General features: G+C 39.2%; 1 protein-coding gene and 2 long non-coding RNA genes across 4 annotated transcripts; 1 reads left to right on the plus strand and 2 right to left on the minus strand.

Moving 5' to 3' along the window:
• Positions 1-35: 35 nt before the first annotated feature.
• On the minus strand, positions 36-6,402 carry LOC149049132 (uncharacterized). The gene is made up of 3 exons (XR_016185293.1): positions 6,264-6,402; positions 6,068-6,133; positions 36-164 (listed from the first exon to the last, which is right to left on the minus strand). It is a non-coding gene; the product is annotated as an uncharacterized LOC149049132 (long non-coding RNA).
• Positions 3,014-3,845, minus strand: LOC113685859 (uncharacterized). The gene is made up of 2 exons (XR_003447600.2): positions 3,449-3,845; positions 3,014-3,177 (listed from the first exon to the last, which is right to left on the minus strand). It is a non-coding gene; the product is annotated as an uncharacterized LOC113685859 (long non-coding RNA).
• LOC149049133 (solute carrier family 22 member 15-like) lies at positions 6,047-14,729 on the plus strand. Of its 2 annotated transcripts, XM_089201909.1 has the most exons (11): positions 6,790-6,897; positions 7,016-7,183; positions 8,238-8,521; positions 8,639-8,867; positions 9,448-9,646; positions 10,493-10,708; positions 11,435-11,569; positions 12,007-12,104; positions 12,440-12,551; positions 13,274-13,346; positions 14,184-14,729. In XM_089201909.1, exons 3-11 carry the CDS (start codon positions 8,240-8,242, stop codon positions 14,388-14,390), a joined length of 1,551 nt encoding a protein of 516 aa, XP_089058035.1. In that variant the 5' UTR covers positions 6,790-6,897; positions 7,016-7,183; positions 8,238-8,239; the 3' UTR covers positions 14,391-14,729. The 2 variants fall into 2 exon arrangements, with proteins under 2 accessions (XP_089058034.1, XP_089058035.1); XM_089201908.1 differs by having other exon boundaries at positions 6,047-7,183.
• The last annotated feature ends 451 nt before the right edge of the window (positions 14,730-15,180 follow it).

Genomic DNA, 15,180 nt, shown 5'->3' on the forward strand with positions numbered 1-15,180 from the left:
TCGACCTACTCTAATAAGCGCCCCCTAACGAGTGAGCACCTCATTCCAATACGCACCTCTTTTCCAATAAACGCCCCTATTCTGTTTCAGTAATAAGACTAGTAGGGTACATGAACATTGAGATTAACCGTGGTCCATCTTCCTTTAATTCGCTCACTTAAAACCTCACGACAAAAAAAAAAAAACTTCGTCTGTCTCTCAATTATTATGTCGCCACGAGGGCATAGTTCCTTCCAATGGAAGATCCCGTCTTAAAATTTTGCGACGGTTGCTTGGATAGGAAGGAAGTATCCCGGTACAGCAAGTCTGTCTCCCAGTCTTTTCTTTCCTTTTGGATAAACATCAAAAGTTTGTTTCACATTCTGCTGTTTTTCAAAGGAGAAATAAGCGCCCTGTCCCTCATAAACGCCCTGTTTCGAATGAGCCCCCTCCCCTGAGGTAACAGCAGTGAAATAAGCGTCCCGGGCGCTAAATCGGATCAGTACGGCACATATATGTGCAACGCCTAAATACGACTGGAATACATTTGGGAGTCACCACAAACTTATTATGTATCTTGTTTTCAGAATTAAATTTATATGCAAATTCTAGCGGCGAAATGTGAGTCAAAACCGGCTAGTATCAACGTCTTGCAAACCGGATTTAGAAAGCCAAAAAACGGCCTATTTATCGAGCATTTGGGTTTTCTGAACAACATTGTTTAGTTCCCAAACTCTGGTTAATAGCCACACAAAATCAATCTTTATCGTAACTTTATTCGAAAGGCTGCAGTCGCTCAATTGATTTGCAATATTAAGACACAAGAGAATATAATCTCTTGCAAGATAATGTTGGCCGGTATATAGTCTCTAGCCGATGATTCATCGCAAAAACGATCTATATCACCACTTCGTTAAATGTGTTTGCAATTGCTAACGAACCGTTCGAAACTCAACTGATCAAAGATCAGTTTCTTTTTCTTCAAATAGATCACAGATGTTAACGCTCTACTTTTCCTTAGCGCCTTGTGGATATGCGCAAATGCTCAACTAAACCGGCTCTAGCAATCCTTTTGTCTTGAGTGTTTTCTGATATTCTCAGAGACTGAGGGTCATTGTTTCATTCAACAACTGGAACATATCGATCTCTTTCTCTCAGTGGTCCACGCAGAATTTCTCAGCAACTTCGCGCATGCAAACTGCTCTGTGTTATAACGTCTGTGCAAGGCTCTTGTAAGTTGCGTTGGCATTCCTCTTTCTTGCACAACAACTCGAGCATTTTATAAGTACATTCGCGTAGGCTAGGTTGTTGATTTAAGGAACGCTCTGTTATATAATAGTTTATTTGTTCCCTAAGCCCAGCACCATAAAAATGACCTTCATTAGGCTATGGCTCTGTTTTAGTGGCAACACTATACATTCGACACTCAGAACAATTCTTCTGTGGGGAGCCAATGTATTGCCTGGGCAACCGGGAGCCGAAAATTGATAAGCTGTAACGATGCATTTTAAAAGTATTTCTTGGGTGCTTGATCAGTTATTAGAGCACTGTAATAGCAAGCTGACCAAACTCAAGCAACGTACAAGCTTCTATTCTTCAAATCCACGGCGAACAGAGTGAAAACAATTCCTCTGCTCGACTACAATTATAGATTAATATTCATGATTGTGACATACATTAGTCTTTCGAAAAAAAGGCAAAAGGTGGATATATCGATTATCTATTAACAACGCTTCATTTTCTTAACTCTTATTAGTCAAATCTACTGCTCAAACACTTTTTTCTTTGTTGAAAAAATCAATGATTAAATATATTTCTGGTCTACTCGCTATCCATGGGATATATTTTTGAGAATTGTTCTTTTCTTTCTGGGATTTTCTGTATCCCCATACCACAAAAAAAAGCGGTAGATCGAAATATTGCAGGCTGCACACTGGCAATCTTGTGACTTGATCCATTCATCCATCAGTTTTTTCGCGTTGAACCTGGTCATGCGTCAAACGTAAAATAAGATTAATTGATGGTAATTTTTAATCCTCTATTGGTGTCTCGGGTTTTTTGTTTCAATTTCTGGCTTCTTTTGTTTATTGTAGAAGAAACATGTGACAAAACAGTGAGTCATGCCTGATGTTGTTTCATGAGAAAATATTTTTCTCTTCCTATTCTTTCACCACAAATCTATCATGTATCTTGTGTTCAGAATCAGAGCTTATAGCCAAGTTCTCGCGGCGAAATGTGATTCAAAACCTGCTAGTATCAATGTCTTGCAAAATGTTTGGGTTTCTCGTAGTGAAAAGTTCTAAAAACAAATTTTTCTTCTCTTTTTTTGGTGCATTCGACATTTCTTGAGTGCGAACCTAATACTAAGGTGTTTCAGCTTGGGCTAAAACATAATTGCATTGTGAAGTATTCTTCAGTTACATACTTATTCACTTCAGATTGTCGAACTGTACAAGATCCCAAAACCTGTAAGAATCCGGTTTTTAACTCGGGTCTCTACTGAGTGGTAACAATGCAAACAAGTTTCAAGCAGGTTTCAAAAACCTATCTGTCACAATGTTAAGTATACTAAAGAGGTGCACTCGGGTCATGGTCACCATGAATCATTAAAATGAAATAACGAAACCGCTTACTTAAAGATATAAGTGAAAAGCTAAATTTTCTGAAATAATTTTCACAAAAATTGGTGACGAGTAATTGAAATCTTCAGCCCAAACAACCTTTTGTTTGTTTAATTAAAAGCTCTACTCCGAGTTGCTCGCTGGAATTTTTTTTCGTTTTAAACATTCCCAGCCCCCACCCCCTCCCTCCTAAAAGAAAAACTTGTTGGCGTGCGTATAGTAGCTCTGGCTGTTGCAGGTTACACATTTGCAGTTTCGTCAATTGATCCATTCATGAAGCACTTTCCTTGCATCAGATCTTCCAATCGCCTTCAGCTTGTCACAAAGTTTGTCAATTGAGACTGAGTTTGCGCAGTCATTGAGTTGAGCTTCTGTTAGATCTTTCCCGACTGGAAATACAAGATTTTCTCCATGTCATATCCAATTTCACTGGCGAGATCTTTGTAATCTCCTCCTAATTGGCTCAAGGGATCTAATTTAATGATCAATTCTCTCCACACTTTGTACGGCAGAATGGCGACGACGTTCTTAGTTATGCAATCATCAGCCGGCTCAGGAACTCTAGGTGGCGTAGTACCTGGTCATAAGTGAAACATAAATTACGATTCATTGATAGCTATTTCTAAACCTCGTTCGCCGTCTCTTGTTTTTTTTTTCCTCATATCGAGTTCTAGCTTGTTATTGCTGACTGAACTGTGAGGGAAACATATGGTCAAGTGGATCATGCCTGATGTGAGAATATGTTTTAAAACAAAATAAATGTTTTAAAACAAAATAAATGTTTTAAAACATATGTATTAATCGCTCAGCCAAATAAAGCATATAAAACAACTTCGTAACGCACTTACTGCATGTTCGAAAGTTGATCGATCAGGTTGCGGAAATCCATGTCTTGGTGTTTTTCCCTCTGCTTCTCTTTCTGCTGCTTGTACCAGTTCACTGTTTGTACTTCCACTGTGGCCTGAAGTTTCAGGATCCAGTTTCTAGGTTGCTTATGGGTTTCTTTCATTTGTGTACCAATGTCAGATAGTTTTATGTGACGCCCTGAAGTATCGCTTTGTTCTTGGTTCTTCTTTTGCCGTTTCGTTCTCCTTTTATTCGCTTCCATAACATCCCAGTCTTATTGATCAGTTTCTTTGCGACACAATCGAAGGCAGATTCTTCAAAACGATCGCTCGATCGTTAGCTTGAACTATAGCCGACTCAGTTCTTATAACTCCTCTCTGTCTTCTTCCATTCTCATAAAAGATCCCGTTGAAAAGGTATGATCGTCACCATCAACCATTTGAAGGAGTAAAGTTTTGAGCAGGAGTTCTTTGAGCTCTGAAGGGAGCTCCTGGTCAAAACATTTTAACATTTCCCTCCGCCATTTTCGCATTTGGATTTATGCTTCTTTCCTTTTCAAGCGCAATTTACAAGTTCTCTTCCGAATTTACGGGTGTTCGATTACATGCCAGATTATAGACCGTTCGTTACAGCTGCAGGTGACTGCATTTTTCAATCATTGTTAGGATTTCAATCCTTCAAGTTTACAATAAGGACACAAAAACGCCCATATACAGAGAAGACGTGCATCTTAAATAAGCTGCTTCAGTAATGAGTGCAGTAATTGCTGCTCGTTTTTGAAGAAAAGTAAGACCGAATCCTAATAAATGTCTCATCTCATACTAAAAGTTCCCAAAAAGGTTAATTTTGGAAAGTCTACTGCTTCTTCTTCTTCAATCTTCCTAAAGTATGATAATAAAGGAAAATCTGTTTTACTATTTTAGCAAAGCTTACTTCAAGTACTGCGAAATTACTGTTTTAGTCAGCTAAATTCGCCGAGTTCTGCCCTTTTTTCTCCAATTGTGGCGGTTTCACTCAGCTCTCAACCTTGAATTGCTCGCCACAACATCTCATTAATGAGTGTTGCCATTACGCATTCCAGACATACGACTCATGGTGCGGCGAGGCGTACGAGGCATACGAAACATAGAGGCAAACTATAGAAAAAAAATTTATTCAGATAAAAGGCAGTCTCTAACGACATGTGCCTACTTTTGAATAGTTGTAGAGTATGGCAGAAAAAAAATACTGGTGTAAAATGCAGACGGGTCAGAATGAACACCTCTTGTCATTGCTAAATTGCGACCAAAAGAGCACTTGGTTATGACAGAGTTTGTACACTAATCGACTGACCCGCCGGATATAGGACAGGAAATTAATAAAGTAGGTACATGTATTAACTGTGCACAAGAGATTATAAACTGAGAATTTTACAGTTTCTTGATGCGCATTAAATTAATTTTTATACAAAACTTCACAGCTTCGTACGCTCTGCGTACCTAGCGCAATGTTCGTACCTTCTCTTCTCGTATGCGAAGGTATAAGGTTTGAGCCTTGGCCACGTTAACTTATTTTTGTATGCCTTTTCCTTTTTTCTTTCTTTTTTTTAATCGACATTCTTCTTCAAGGATATGTTAGACGTGTTCAGAGTAAAATGCACATGTGAGAACAGTTTGACGACGAAGCGGTCACGTTCATATCGATAACAAGTCGAAATTCAGAGGTGAGACCCTGAACAAACATCGAAGTAAACCCGACAAAACCAAAAATGAATCCAAAGAAACCCAATCAGATCCGTTCAACGATGGCCAGAGTTGGAGCTGGCCCAGATCATAAGAGTCGTTACGAGTGCCTCACGATAGTGCGCCATTTTGAAAACCGTGAGGTGTTTTAAGGAAAGTTTACAGACTTACACGACACCGTAACATAGTTCCTACCACAGGCCAACTGCAACGAATGTAATAACAACGCAAAAACACGTCCTTGATATTATCATTAAAAACCTTCTAGGGGTTTCTTTGTAACTAAAAGAACATGGCTATTTTATCATATTTTGCTAACCCATCTGGATTACAGCTATTCTACAAATCTGTCTCAATGCCAATGTAATAATAACTACTAAATTATGAAAAATGAACGTATATGCCTCATCAATGTTGCACAATGCTGCAAAATCCTCTTAAGCCGATTTACAGAAGACAAAAGCCCCAAAAAGAACAAGTGATAAGGATGTTTGATTCCCACAACAAAGACTGTAAAAGGATCGAGTCTAAAAAAAGACACACCAGCCAAGAACACTTCGAGTGATTCACGGAGTCGAAGCGAGAGAGAAAATTCATTTAAGGAGGGGAGAGAAAGTAAAAATTTTTTTGTTCGACCTACGCTCTTTTGCTTCCACCAAATATTGGCGGCCGCGATTTCACCGTCACATGACGAAGGTTATTCTGTAGGCTTTTTCCAGTAGCAAAACAATACTAAGCCATAGCATTCTTCAAATATCTTAATCTCAAAAAAATTATATGAAGAGGTATTTTGCGATGGCTCACATGTATCGCATGCCTCGCCGACTCTCAATTTGTAACAACCTCATATTAATATGCACAATTCTGGCCACTGTACGCGGTAAGTGAATTCATACTGACCTACGCTTTTCTCTGTGTTTCTGGGACTGACCGCGTGACTCGGACGATTGAGAGTGGGGACGTTACCTGTTGACGAAGAAAGTCAGGATTTTAAGGTTAAACAACATCGCATTGACAAGTCATGTTAGGTGATTGTCCAGCAAAGCAGCAATTGACACAAATTAACTCAATGATGGTCAAAAGGGACTTCACGCACTGGCCATCACTGTTATTTCGTTTGTTTTTCCAAGTTTCTCCATAGACAGAAGCAATACCACAATGCGAAAAGAGAGGAAGGTCGACGAGGGTAAAAGACTTCACAGATGGCACGACATGGGCGCAAACCGAAATCACCAGCGACTTCAACCGATGATAGATGCGATGACACCTGAGAAACCTCATATGTGTCATACACAATCGGACGATTGGTGGACATGTCACGCTAGATAGATATTTGGCGTGACATATTAGCACAATAGTTTGCTTGCGGTCGTTAATTTCCTTAGAGCTGCATTATACGACACGGCCAGCTGAAAAGTCAACCTATACCGTTTACGTTGTTTCAGAATTTGAAGTCCTTTTTCGACATGTTCCCTGATCCCAAACGCCTCGTTACGTATCCTCCACCCTAAAGATGTTGCGCGGCTGGTTGACTTGTTATTTTCGTTGTCATTCAGCCGTGGTATTTCATGTCGTAGGTGATTGTATGTTTTTTTTGTATGTGTTCTTTTTGTATGTGTTTTTGGTGTTTTCTTTCGGAACCAGTACAACGACTGAGTCTATCAACATGGTTTCAACATTTACTTTTTTCAAGTCCTGTGTCCTCTTCCTTCGCTGTGAAGTGCCAACAAGTTAGTTGTAATCTTGTTTTCGTAAACAATAAGCCAGAAGGACACATTTGAATAATAACACAAGGCTCGTTAGACGCCTGTCAATTTCTCGTCGTAATTGCATGAATTCTTTTTAAAGGGTTGATTGACCTCGCGGCTTTTGTGTCAATAAGCGGTATATGACTGTTGACGCTCACGGAATAATTATCTTCATACAAATCTTGAATCAACCTGAGCCATCAAAGCTGTAATCATCCACAACGCCGACCAGAATTATCACACAGGCGGAAGAATCTTTATAAATGAGGTGAGCACAATAAACTAAACACTTCTTACTCAAGGTTACTTGTCGTCGTGCAGTCTCATATCTGCCGTAAGATCGAAACATAACCCTGTTGGCTCTGAGACGAAAACGAAGTAGTCGAGCAGGATTAAAAATGGAAATGTTTAACCTTTCTTCCTAGAGCTAACTTAAGAGATGCACACCAAGATTACACGTATGCTTTTAGTGATCAGAACCACAAAATTGTTATTTCCGATTTTTCTTTTGTAAAATGGAGCGAGTGCATATTGTTATATAAGCTGGCAAACTCATTTTAGAGAACACAGGCTACTTTTACTGGAGCTGTAATTTTATTGTTTGCCAAGGTATGCAGCCCTCGGCCCTCAGGTATTCCACTGATCTAGAAGGGCAGCGAAATGACAACCAAACGGCTTCAGTGACTCATACCACTCATTTAGTAGCCTGCAGGGCTAAACTGCAGAATACTCTGCCACTCATTTACGTGTCATTGAATAGGAATAGCGTCTATTGTGTTATGTCTCGTCCTTGAAAGCCTCACGTCACATGTAAATGAGGTGCACCAAAGTGGCAGGGTATTCTGCGGTTACTCCGCCTGCTGTGCAGGCGTCTTGTTATGGCGAGCTGACGTTATAAGCTAGCGATCGTTTATCCGACCGGCCATGTTTTATTTCTTTAATTTCTCTCACTCGCATTTCTTTGCAATTAAAGTCAAGGATGGCGGCCATAATTTTCGTTAACCCTTTAACTCCCGTGAGTGACCAAGACAGAATTTCTCCTTACAATATCAATAAAATACCAATCAGATAAGTAATGAGAATAAAGAAAAATATCAATTTAGGGATAATACTAAATTCTCTGAACTAACTTTATAAGAATTGTATGGTTGTTTCTGGGAATTGCAAGACCATATAAGGAACAAATGTAATTTGCTCTGCTTCCCACACGTAGATATCATCGACAATATTCAATCCTTCTGATAATCGACCTCGATCTTTGGCTAAATGTTAGAAAACTAAAAAATATGTTTGAGGTGCACTCAATATGAATTACCTTTTAGAAATGACGATAACCACTGACGAGGTCTTGGAACAGATTGGCAGCTTCGGTCGCTACCAAATTGTCCTCAACATATTTTTCAATCTTGCCTATGCATTATGGTGGGCCGTTCCTGTAATGATTTCTGTCTTTATCGCATCGGAGCCCGGCTGGCAGTGCAAAAATACATCGACTTGCCCCTATACGGACACCATAAGTCTTGGAGACTCGAGGTACAAGTACCGATGTAATATTCCAAGGGAAGATTGGAAATTTGCAAACGATTTCACTTCTATTGTCACTGAGGTAAACACGAGAAATTGAATTTATCACCCTAAGAAACTTGCTAATTTGAATTGGAGTCCTAGTTCTATTCGACAGTGAATTTCTTCTGATATGAGTAGGTCTTTTTAATCTTAACAGTTCGACCTGGTTTGTGAACGCGGGTCTTTGGGGTTTGTTTCCACCTCTATGATCTTTGCCGGATTTTTCATCGGAAGTATCCTTGTGAGCACCTTTTCTGACAGGTTTGGCAGGAAACGCCCACTTTTCCTCTGCGGTTTTATTTGCTGCGTGGTTCATCTCATCTCAGCCTTCTCTCCTGCATTCTGGTTTTTTGCACTCTGTCGTTGCGTTGTTGGATTCATGATTGGTAAGTTCAGACAAGAGAGGATCATCTCTTTGTAATGAAACAAATGAAACAGGAACCATAATGAAATTATGTGGTAATAAAACAAACAAAAATTCTAATTTTTTTGTGGAGAGGACCAGTGTGGTTACGCTGAAGTTTTCTCGTAGAGGCGCTGTCTGTATATTTTTTATAACAATGGCTGGGAAGTTGTATTACAAGAAGAAGTCAAATTCTGGAAAGATTCCAAGTCAGAAGAGCAATGGAAAGGCTCATACTTCTACAGTTAATAAACTTAGGTATTTTAGAGCAATTTTTGATTGAATCTCATGAAACCAAAACCAAAGTAATCACAACAGCTAATCAGAAGAAGAGAAAATACCTATAACACCCAATGAGAAGTCAAACTCAAAACAACCAAACTGCTTAAAGCGCGGGAAAACGCGTGCGACCAAGTCGTGATAAGCTTTAGTCTTGCATCTGGTTGGTTGAAAAAGTGGCGCGAGTTTTCTTTCCGGACCTATCACAGAGCGCAGTAAAGATTACTTGCGACACTCTTTTGAAAATTGCTCTGGCATCAACAAGCTGGTTTTCGTCTATGCAGGTGCTTACAGCATTCCATTGTTCGTGTTGACTTCGGAGTTTTCCGGAATTCGCCACAGAGGTGTAGCAGGAGGCCTGGTGTGGACTGGATTCTTTCTGTTTACCATGATCTTAGCAGGGGTAGCATATGCTATTAGAGAATGGCGTGAACTCACTATATTTACTGGAGTTCCTGGCATATTCTTTACGGCTGGATACTTGTGAGTAAACAGATTCTTCCATGGCACTTAATGATAAATACTAAGCAATTTTTTGGGTGAAGAACATAGTCCACTCCCCTGAGCTTGTGTTTGCAAGTCGCGTGATTTAATGGATATAGCCGTAGATTCCAAGTTTGCTGCGAAAGAGAGAGATAGTAACAGTTTTTAGTCAGTAATATCAGAATACTCGGGAAAACGATAAATATCCAAGGAAAATCGATCCCTGTCATTTCCTTAGTACTCTGCCGATGTATGATAACATCACCGTGCTCGTTCAAGAGCCATTGCCCATAGCACCTCTTTACCTGGTCCATTGATTGAAAAACAATATCGTATGCTCGGAGTGCACGCACCTATTCGCCGGATTACGTGATTTTTATGCGTAGTGCAGGATGCGCAGTGCGATACTAAGGAATCACCTCAATCGTTAGCCGTGAAATGACCAAAATGTAAACCTTCAGCCTCAAAGGCTATCGTCCCATATGCATCATCTCTTGAAGAGAAACGAACTGATAATTATTTTCAATGGGGGTAAGATAAAAAAAACAACAACAACAAAAAAACAAAAGAGTGCAATGCTGCGTCGGTAGAGGGTATCAAAAGGTAATTTGGACGACTGAGTTAATAATCTGAATTGGCCACCGTATAGTTGTCTGGTTCTGATGCTGACGATTTGCTCCGATGAAGGGCTAACGCTCGAATCGTCGGCTTTAGAATCTCTCTTCGGTGGTCAATCCACATTATCAACTCAGCTGATAAAACCAAATTATCAGCTAAAGTTTTTATCTCAAATCATCAATAGGACTCATCTTCATTGATTTTTGGGTTAACATTATTGCCCGTCAGTTTCATCCCAGAGTCTGTCCGCTGGTTGCTAAAAAAAGGTCGAGAGGATCAGGCCAGGGTAATCCTATGTAAAGTAGCTGAGGTGAATGGAAAAGAAATGCCTACCGAATCACTGGAATTATCACAAGAAGAGCAGAATGAGAGGCTTGGTGACTTCCGAGATTTGTTTGTGTCACGAAAAATGATACACAAGACGTTATGCTCTTGGTTAATGTGGTAAGTCGTGAAGTGGCCGCTCCCTTTTGTGATCTTACGAGACTCGCTTTGGTGCTCAACCCAAAGAGACAAAGTTTAGTTGTATTTTCATTTGGTTGAACCAAGTTGTTTACACGAGATAATCAACAGAAATTTTGCTTATGCTGTGCTTCTAAATTGCGAAGTAATGATAATTGTCACGCAAGAGGGAGGGGGAGGCAAGGTAATGGCATCCGCCGTTGTATAAGTCTCTTTTATTCTCAGTTTGTTCCGAAGATGACACATATTCATAGTACTGGGAGATCTCCAAAAGCTTATAGGAACTGATGGAATGTCCTCTGAGAAGCAACGTAAGACGCTACGTACAACAAGATGAACAAACAAACAAACAAACAAGTTAGAAATTAAACATAGACAAAAATGAGCAAAATAATTGAAAAAGGAAAGCATCAAAGCCGGAAGGCAAACCTGTCTCCTTGCGAATTATTCATAATCCGTGGTTATAGTTCTTAAACCTTTTTATTTAATGGAATGTTGTGTTTTCTTGTGAATTATGGGTACCATGAATATCCCAATTAAACCAAAGGTTTCTAATCTAAATAATCTATGAGTTTTTCAATTCAAATTATACCTGAAAACAGTTTTCATGATTACCTCCAGAAATATACCTTTTCAGTAATTGTTTTGAGTTTATCTCCAATTTCCTAATTTCTCTTTCCCTTTTATCTTTTCTCTCGTCATGAACAGGTTCTCTGCATCTTTTATCAGCTGGGGCATAGCTTTCAGTGCTCCTTTTGTTGGGGGAAATATCTACATCAATGTCCTTATATCTAATATAGCTGCATTGCCAGCATACCCAATAAGTGCTGTTTTGACGATGAAGTAAGTATTGCCATTGGGGCCAAGAGACTTTCTAGATCTGTTTCGTCTTATGTTTTTAAAAGTTTTTAATTTTCAAGATATCAATAATTGTTACAAAAATGGTTAGTTTACATGCTACCGATATATTTTTAGATAACAAAATATGTTAATCCAAGTCAAGAACAATTTAAGTCTGCTGCCAGTTTTAGAAAAAGATGATTCAATCAAAATTGCGGTTAAGTGAAGCAGCTTAGAGATATCAAATTCAGTTTAACCATCGATATTCTTGTTCAGTTGTCGATTATGTTACTAATTTTCCTGCCATTCAATCCCGCGTGTATTTTAAAGCTGTTTCCGCCATTGTTCCAAAGTAGCCATATACGGTCATTTTTAATCTTTAAACAAAGCCTGCTTACCTTTAAGTTGATCTGCTTTTCTTGATACGATTGTTTCAACAGGTTCGGTCGCAGAAAGATTCTAGGAGTATCGTTTCTATTAGCTGCTGTCGGAGCAATCGGGACACTTCTACTGTCAGACAAAGCTGAAAACGATAAAGGTGAAGCATTCACAAATTGATTTACATATCGGACCTATTTTGTAAATAATTAGCAGTTAGAACTGTCTCTAAACCCTCCAAACTAACTAGCCATTTAGCTGACCGGTCGAATGTTCATAACACTGCACTGAGATGTACTTATCGTTTCGGATGGAAAATTCGTAAGTAGTTAGACTATTGGCTGAATTGTACGGCCATGAACCCTGGAACATAGAAAACAAATTTTTTGACTCTTGAAAAACCTCGAATGGGCCTCCTAAGCTTTTATCTGAGCGTAAACTTATAAAGAGTTCTATTTGTTATTGCTAATCATTTAAAAATTTTTCCTTACCCAGGTTACATGGCTGGGAAAATCTTCATGTCCATGGTCGTTGCAAGGTTTAACAGTGAAATAGCCTTTTCATTGGTTTACATTTACTCTGCTGAGTTGTTTCCAACAACCATAAGGTAGACTAGACTCAAATATTTATACTGTAAAAGATGGGATCTCTCGATATATTTTTAAGGGCGTCCGTCATTTTAATGCGATTTTAAAAGTAATCGTCCATCTCAACTGTAAGCATACTCGGTTTGTTTCAGCTGCCCATGCTAATGCGTTTTCATCTGAAAAAAAAAACAGACTTTCTAATGCCTTGTCTTTCAAATGCCCAGTCCTCCTTATTACAGCCGACAAAAAAACGCTGATATGACGCTTTTTACGTTACGTCACCGTTTTCGTAAGCCTCCGTTCGCACCTCCCCATATTAGAGACGGAACGTTTCGAAAACGACACATATTCAAAAGGCTTTAATTTTGGAATCATTTTGAAGGCCAGTTTTTACCTTAAAAGTATTTCCAAGCGAAGCTGTGTCAAGGAGGCCAAAATCTGTCTGGAGTATGTGGCTGCGTTCTGGATGAACGTTTGAAAAAATTGTTTTGAACAATCATAAGAATTTATTTCATCCAGACGATCCTTTAGATAAGGAGTTGGATATAATGCGAACGCGTGATCGAGGTCAAGGAGCATAGGCCTGCTATAGTAATAATGAAAAGTTATTAACTTTAGCCTTGGACCTACTGTGAGTTTTTTCAATTGATCAAGAATGAATGACTCTTTTCATAAAATCCGATTAACACGTTCAGTTATACAGTTTACCAGCATAATGAGATTTGTTTTGTCCTTCTTTTAGGAATGTTGGTATGGGTACATCTACAGCTTCCGCCCGCGTAAGCGCTTTTGCCTCAGCTTATGCTCCGCTCTTGGTAAACAATCAATTTATATTTCTATATCCTATCGCAGGTTTTGGTGGTTTGCTTTAGATTTTTCGTTTAAGAACACAAATGATCACCCCAAGCTTGGAACAAGCAAATTTTGCAAATGAAATAAACACACAAGGAGACAGACGCATAGACGTAGTGACAAGAAATTGTAAACAGACAGATTGACAAACTACGATCGTTCAGACAGACGGACCAACGGATTGACAGAGTGGCAAATGACGCGTGTACAGACAAACTTATTGTTTCCTTCAGGTCTAAGACGGTATTCAACGACAACAACATCAACAACAACAAAGAAATGAATAAATGAATGAATAGATAACGAGCTAAGACAGACATTGAGAGAGAAAGGCATACAGAAAGACATACAGACATGCACAGCCAAATTGAAAATGAGAGCAGACACCAAAATGCACTATTCTCAGATCTCACGACGCAACAGTTACGCAGCACTCATGGGCGGGATATTTCACAAGAGTCACAGTTATCATTTATACACCTGAAATAAATAATTTTCTGATAGGAAACTCGAAAGACTGAGGACCACGTGATTTCTTGACCTCCTCGTTTAAAGTGCGGGCACGTATTAACGACAGAATGTTTGCCGTAATTTACAGCATTAAATCTAAGCAAATTTAAGCACATATTTTGCCAAGAATTGTTCTAACCACCTGAAATGTTACAAACCACTTAAATAAAATATTTGTAATTATCCTCACCTTCCCCTGGACGGTCACTTATTACTAAAAGCTCCTTTCCCTGGAAAGGTTCGACTGTAACAACCTTAATTAAATATAAACCCTGATCTATCTTCAATAGTTGATCGTTCATCGTTTCCTTCCCTATGGGATAATGGCTGGTCTGGCGATCGCAGCTGCTATTGGATGTATGACTTTACCGGAAACTCTCAATCAACCAACCATGGAGAGTTTGTATTCCGATCAGAGTGAGCCTATGAAAGGAGCAGATGGAAACAGAAACGGGGTTGATCCTGAAAACGGAGAAGAAACGGTGGCTTTAATGTGAAAAAGAAGCTCCACAGCCACCAACAAGAAAGTTAATGCTTCTTCGAACCGTTCTGCCTTACTTTTAGCTGTAAGCTTTGTGCAAGAGACAAGGGCTGTAGTTATTTTTCTATAATCGTTAAATTGCTTTGTAAAGAACTTTTCATAATGTTACCTTACTTGTACCAATGATTGCATTCGATCCTCATTACTTCGGAGTGATGGTCATGCATGCCAGTATCAATCGAACGAATGAACCGTTCTTGTACATGACGTAAGGTTCGCGCTGGAAATTAGTCTAAGCATATATTGTTAGTCAATTGAAAAAACAAACAAAAAATAAACGTGCAACAATTAAATCGACAACGGTGACGACGAAACAAACAAACATAACGTAACTCTTCAATTTAGCGCCCTCCTTCCATAAAGCGCCCCCTCTCCAATAAACGCCCCCCTCGAATTTGGTTTTTGTTAATAAGCGCCCCTAATGAATGAGCACCTCATTCCAATACGCACCTCTTTTCCAATAAACGTCCCTATTCTGTTTCAGTAATAGGACTGTTAGAGTACGTGAACATTGAGATTAACCGTGGTCTATCTTCCTTTAATTACTCACTTAAAGCCTCACGACAAAAGAGGAGATCTTTGTCTCTCTCGATTTTTATGTTGCTGTGAAATCGCAGTTCCTTCAAACGGAAGATCCTGTCTTAAAATTTTGCGACGATCGCTTGGATATTCATTCTAGGAAGGAAGTATCCAGGGAAAAAAAGTCTGTTTCCCAGTCTTTTTTATCCTTTCAAATAAACATCAAA

The sequence above is a fragment of the Pocillopora damicornis genome, chromosome 3 (assembly GCF_964200805.1).
Source record: "Pocillopora damicornis chromosome 3, jaPocDami1.2, whole genome shotgun sequence".
In the NCBI taxonomy this organism is placed as follows: domain Eukaryota; kingdom Metazoa; phylum Cnidaria; class Anthozoa; order Scleractinia; family Pocilloporidae; genus Pocillopora; species Pocillopora damicornis.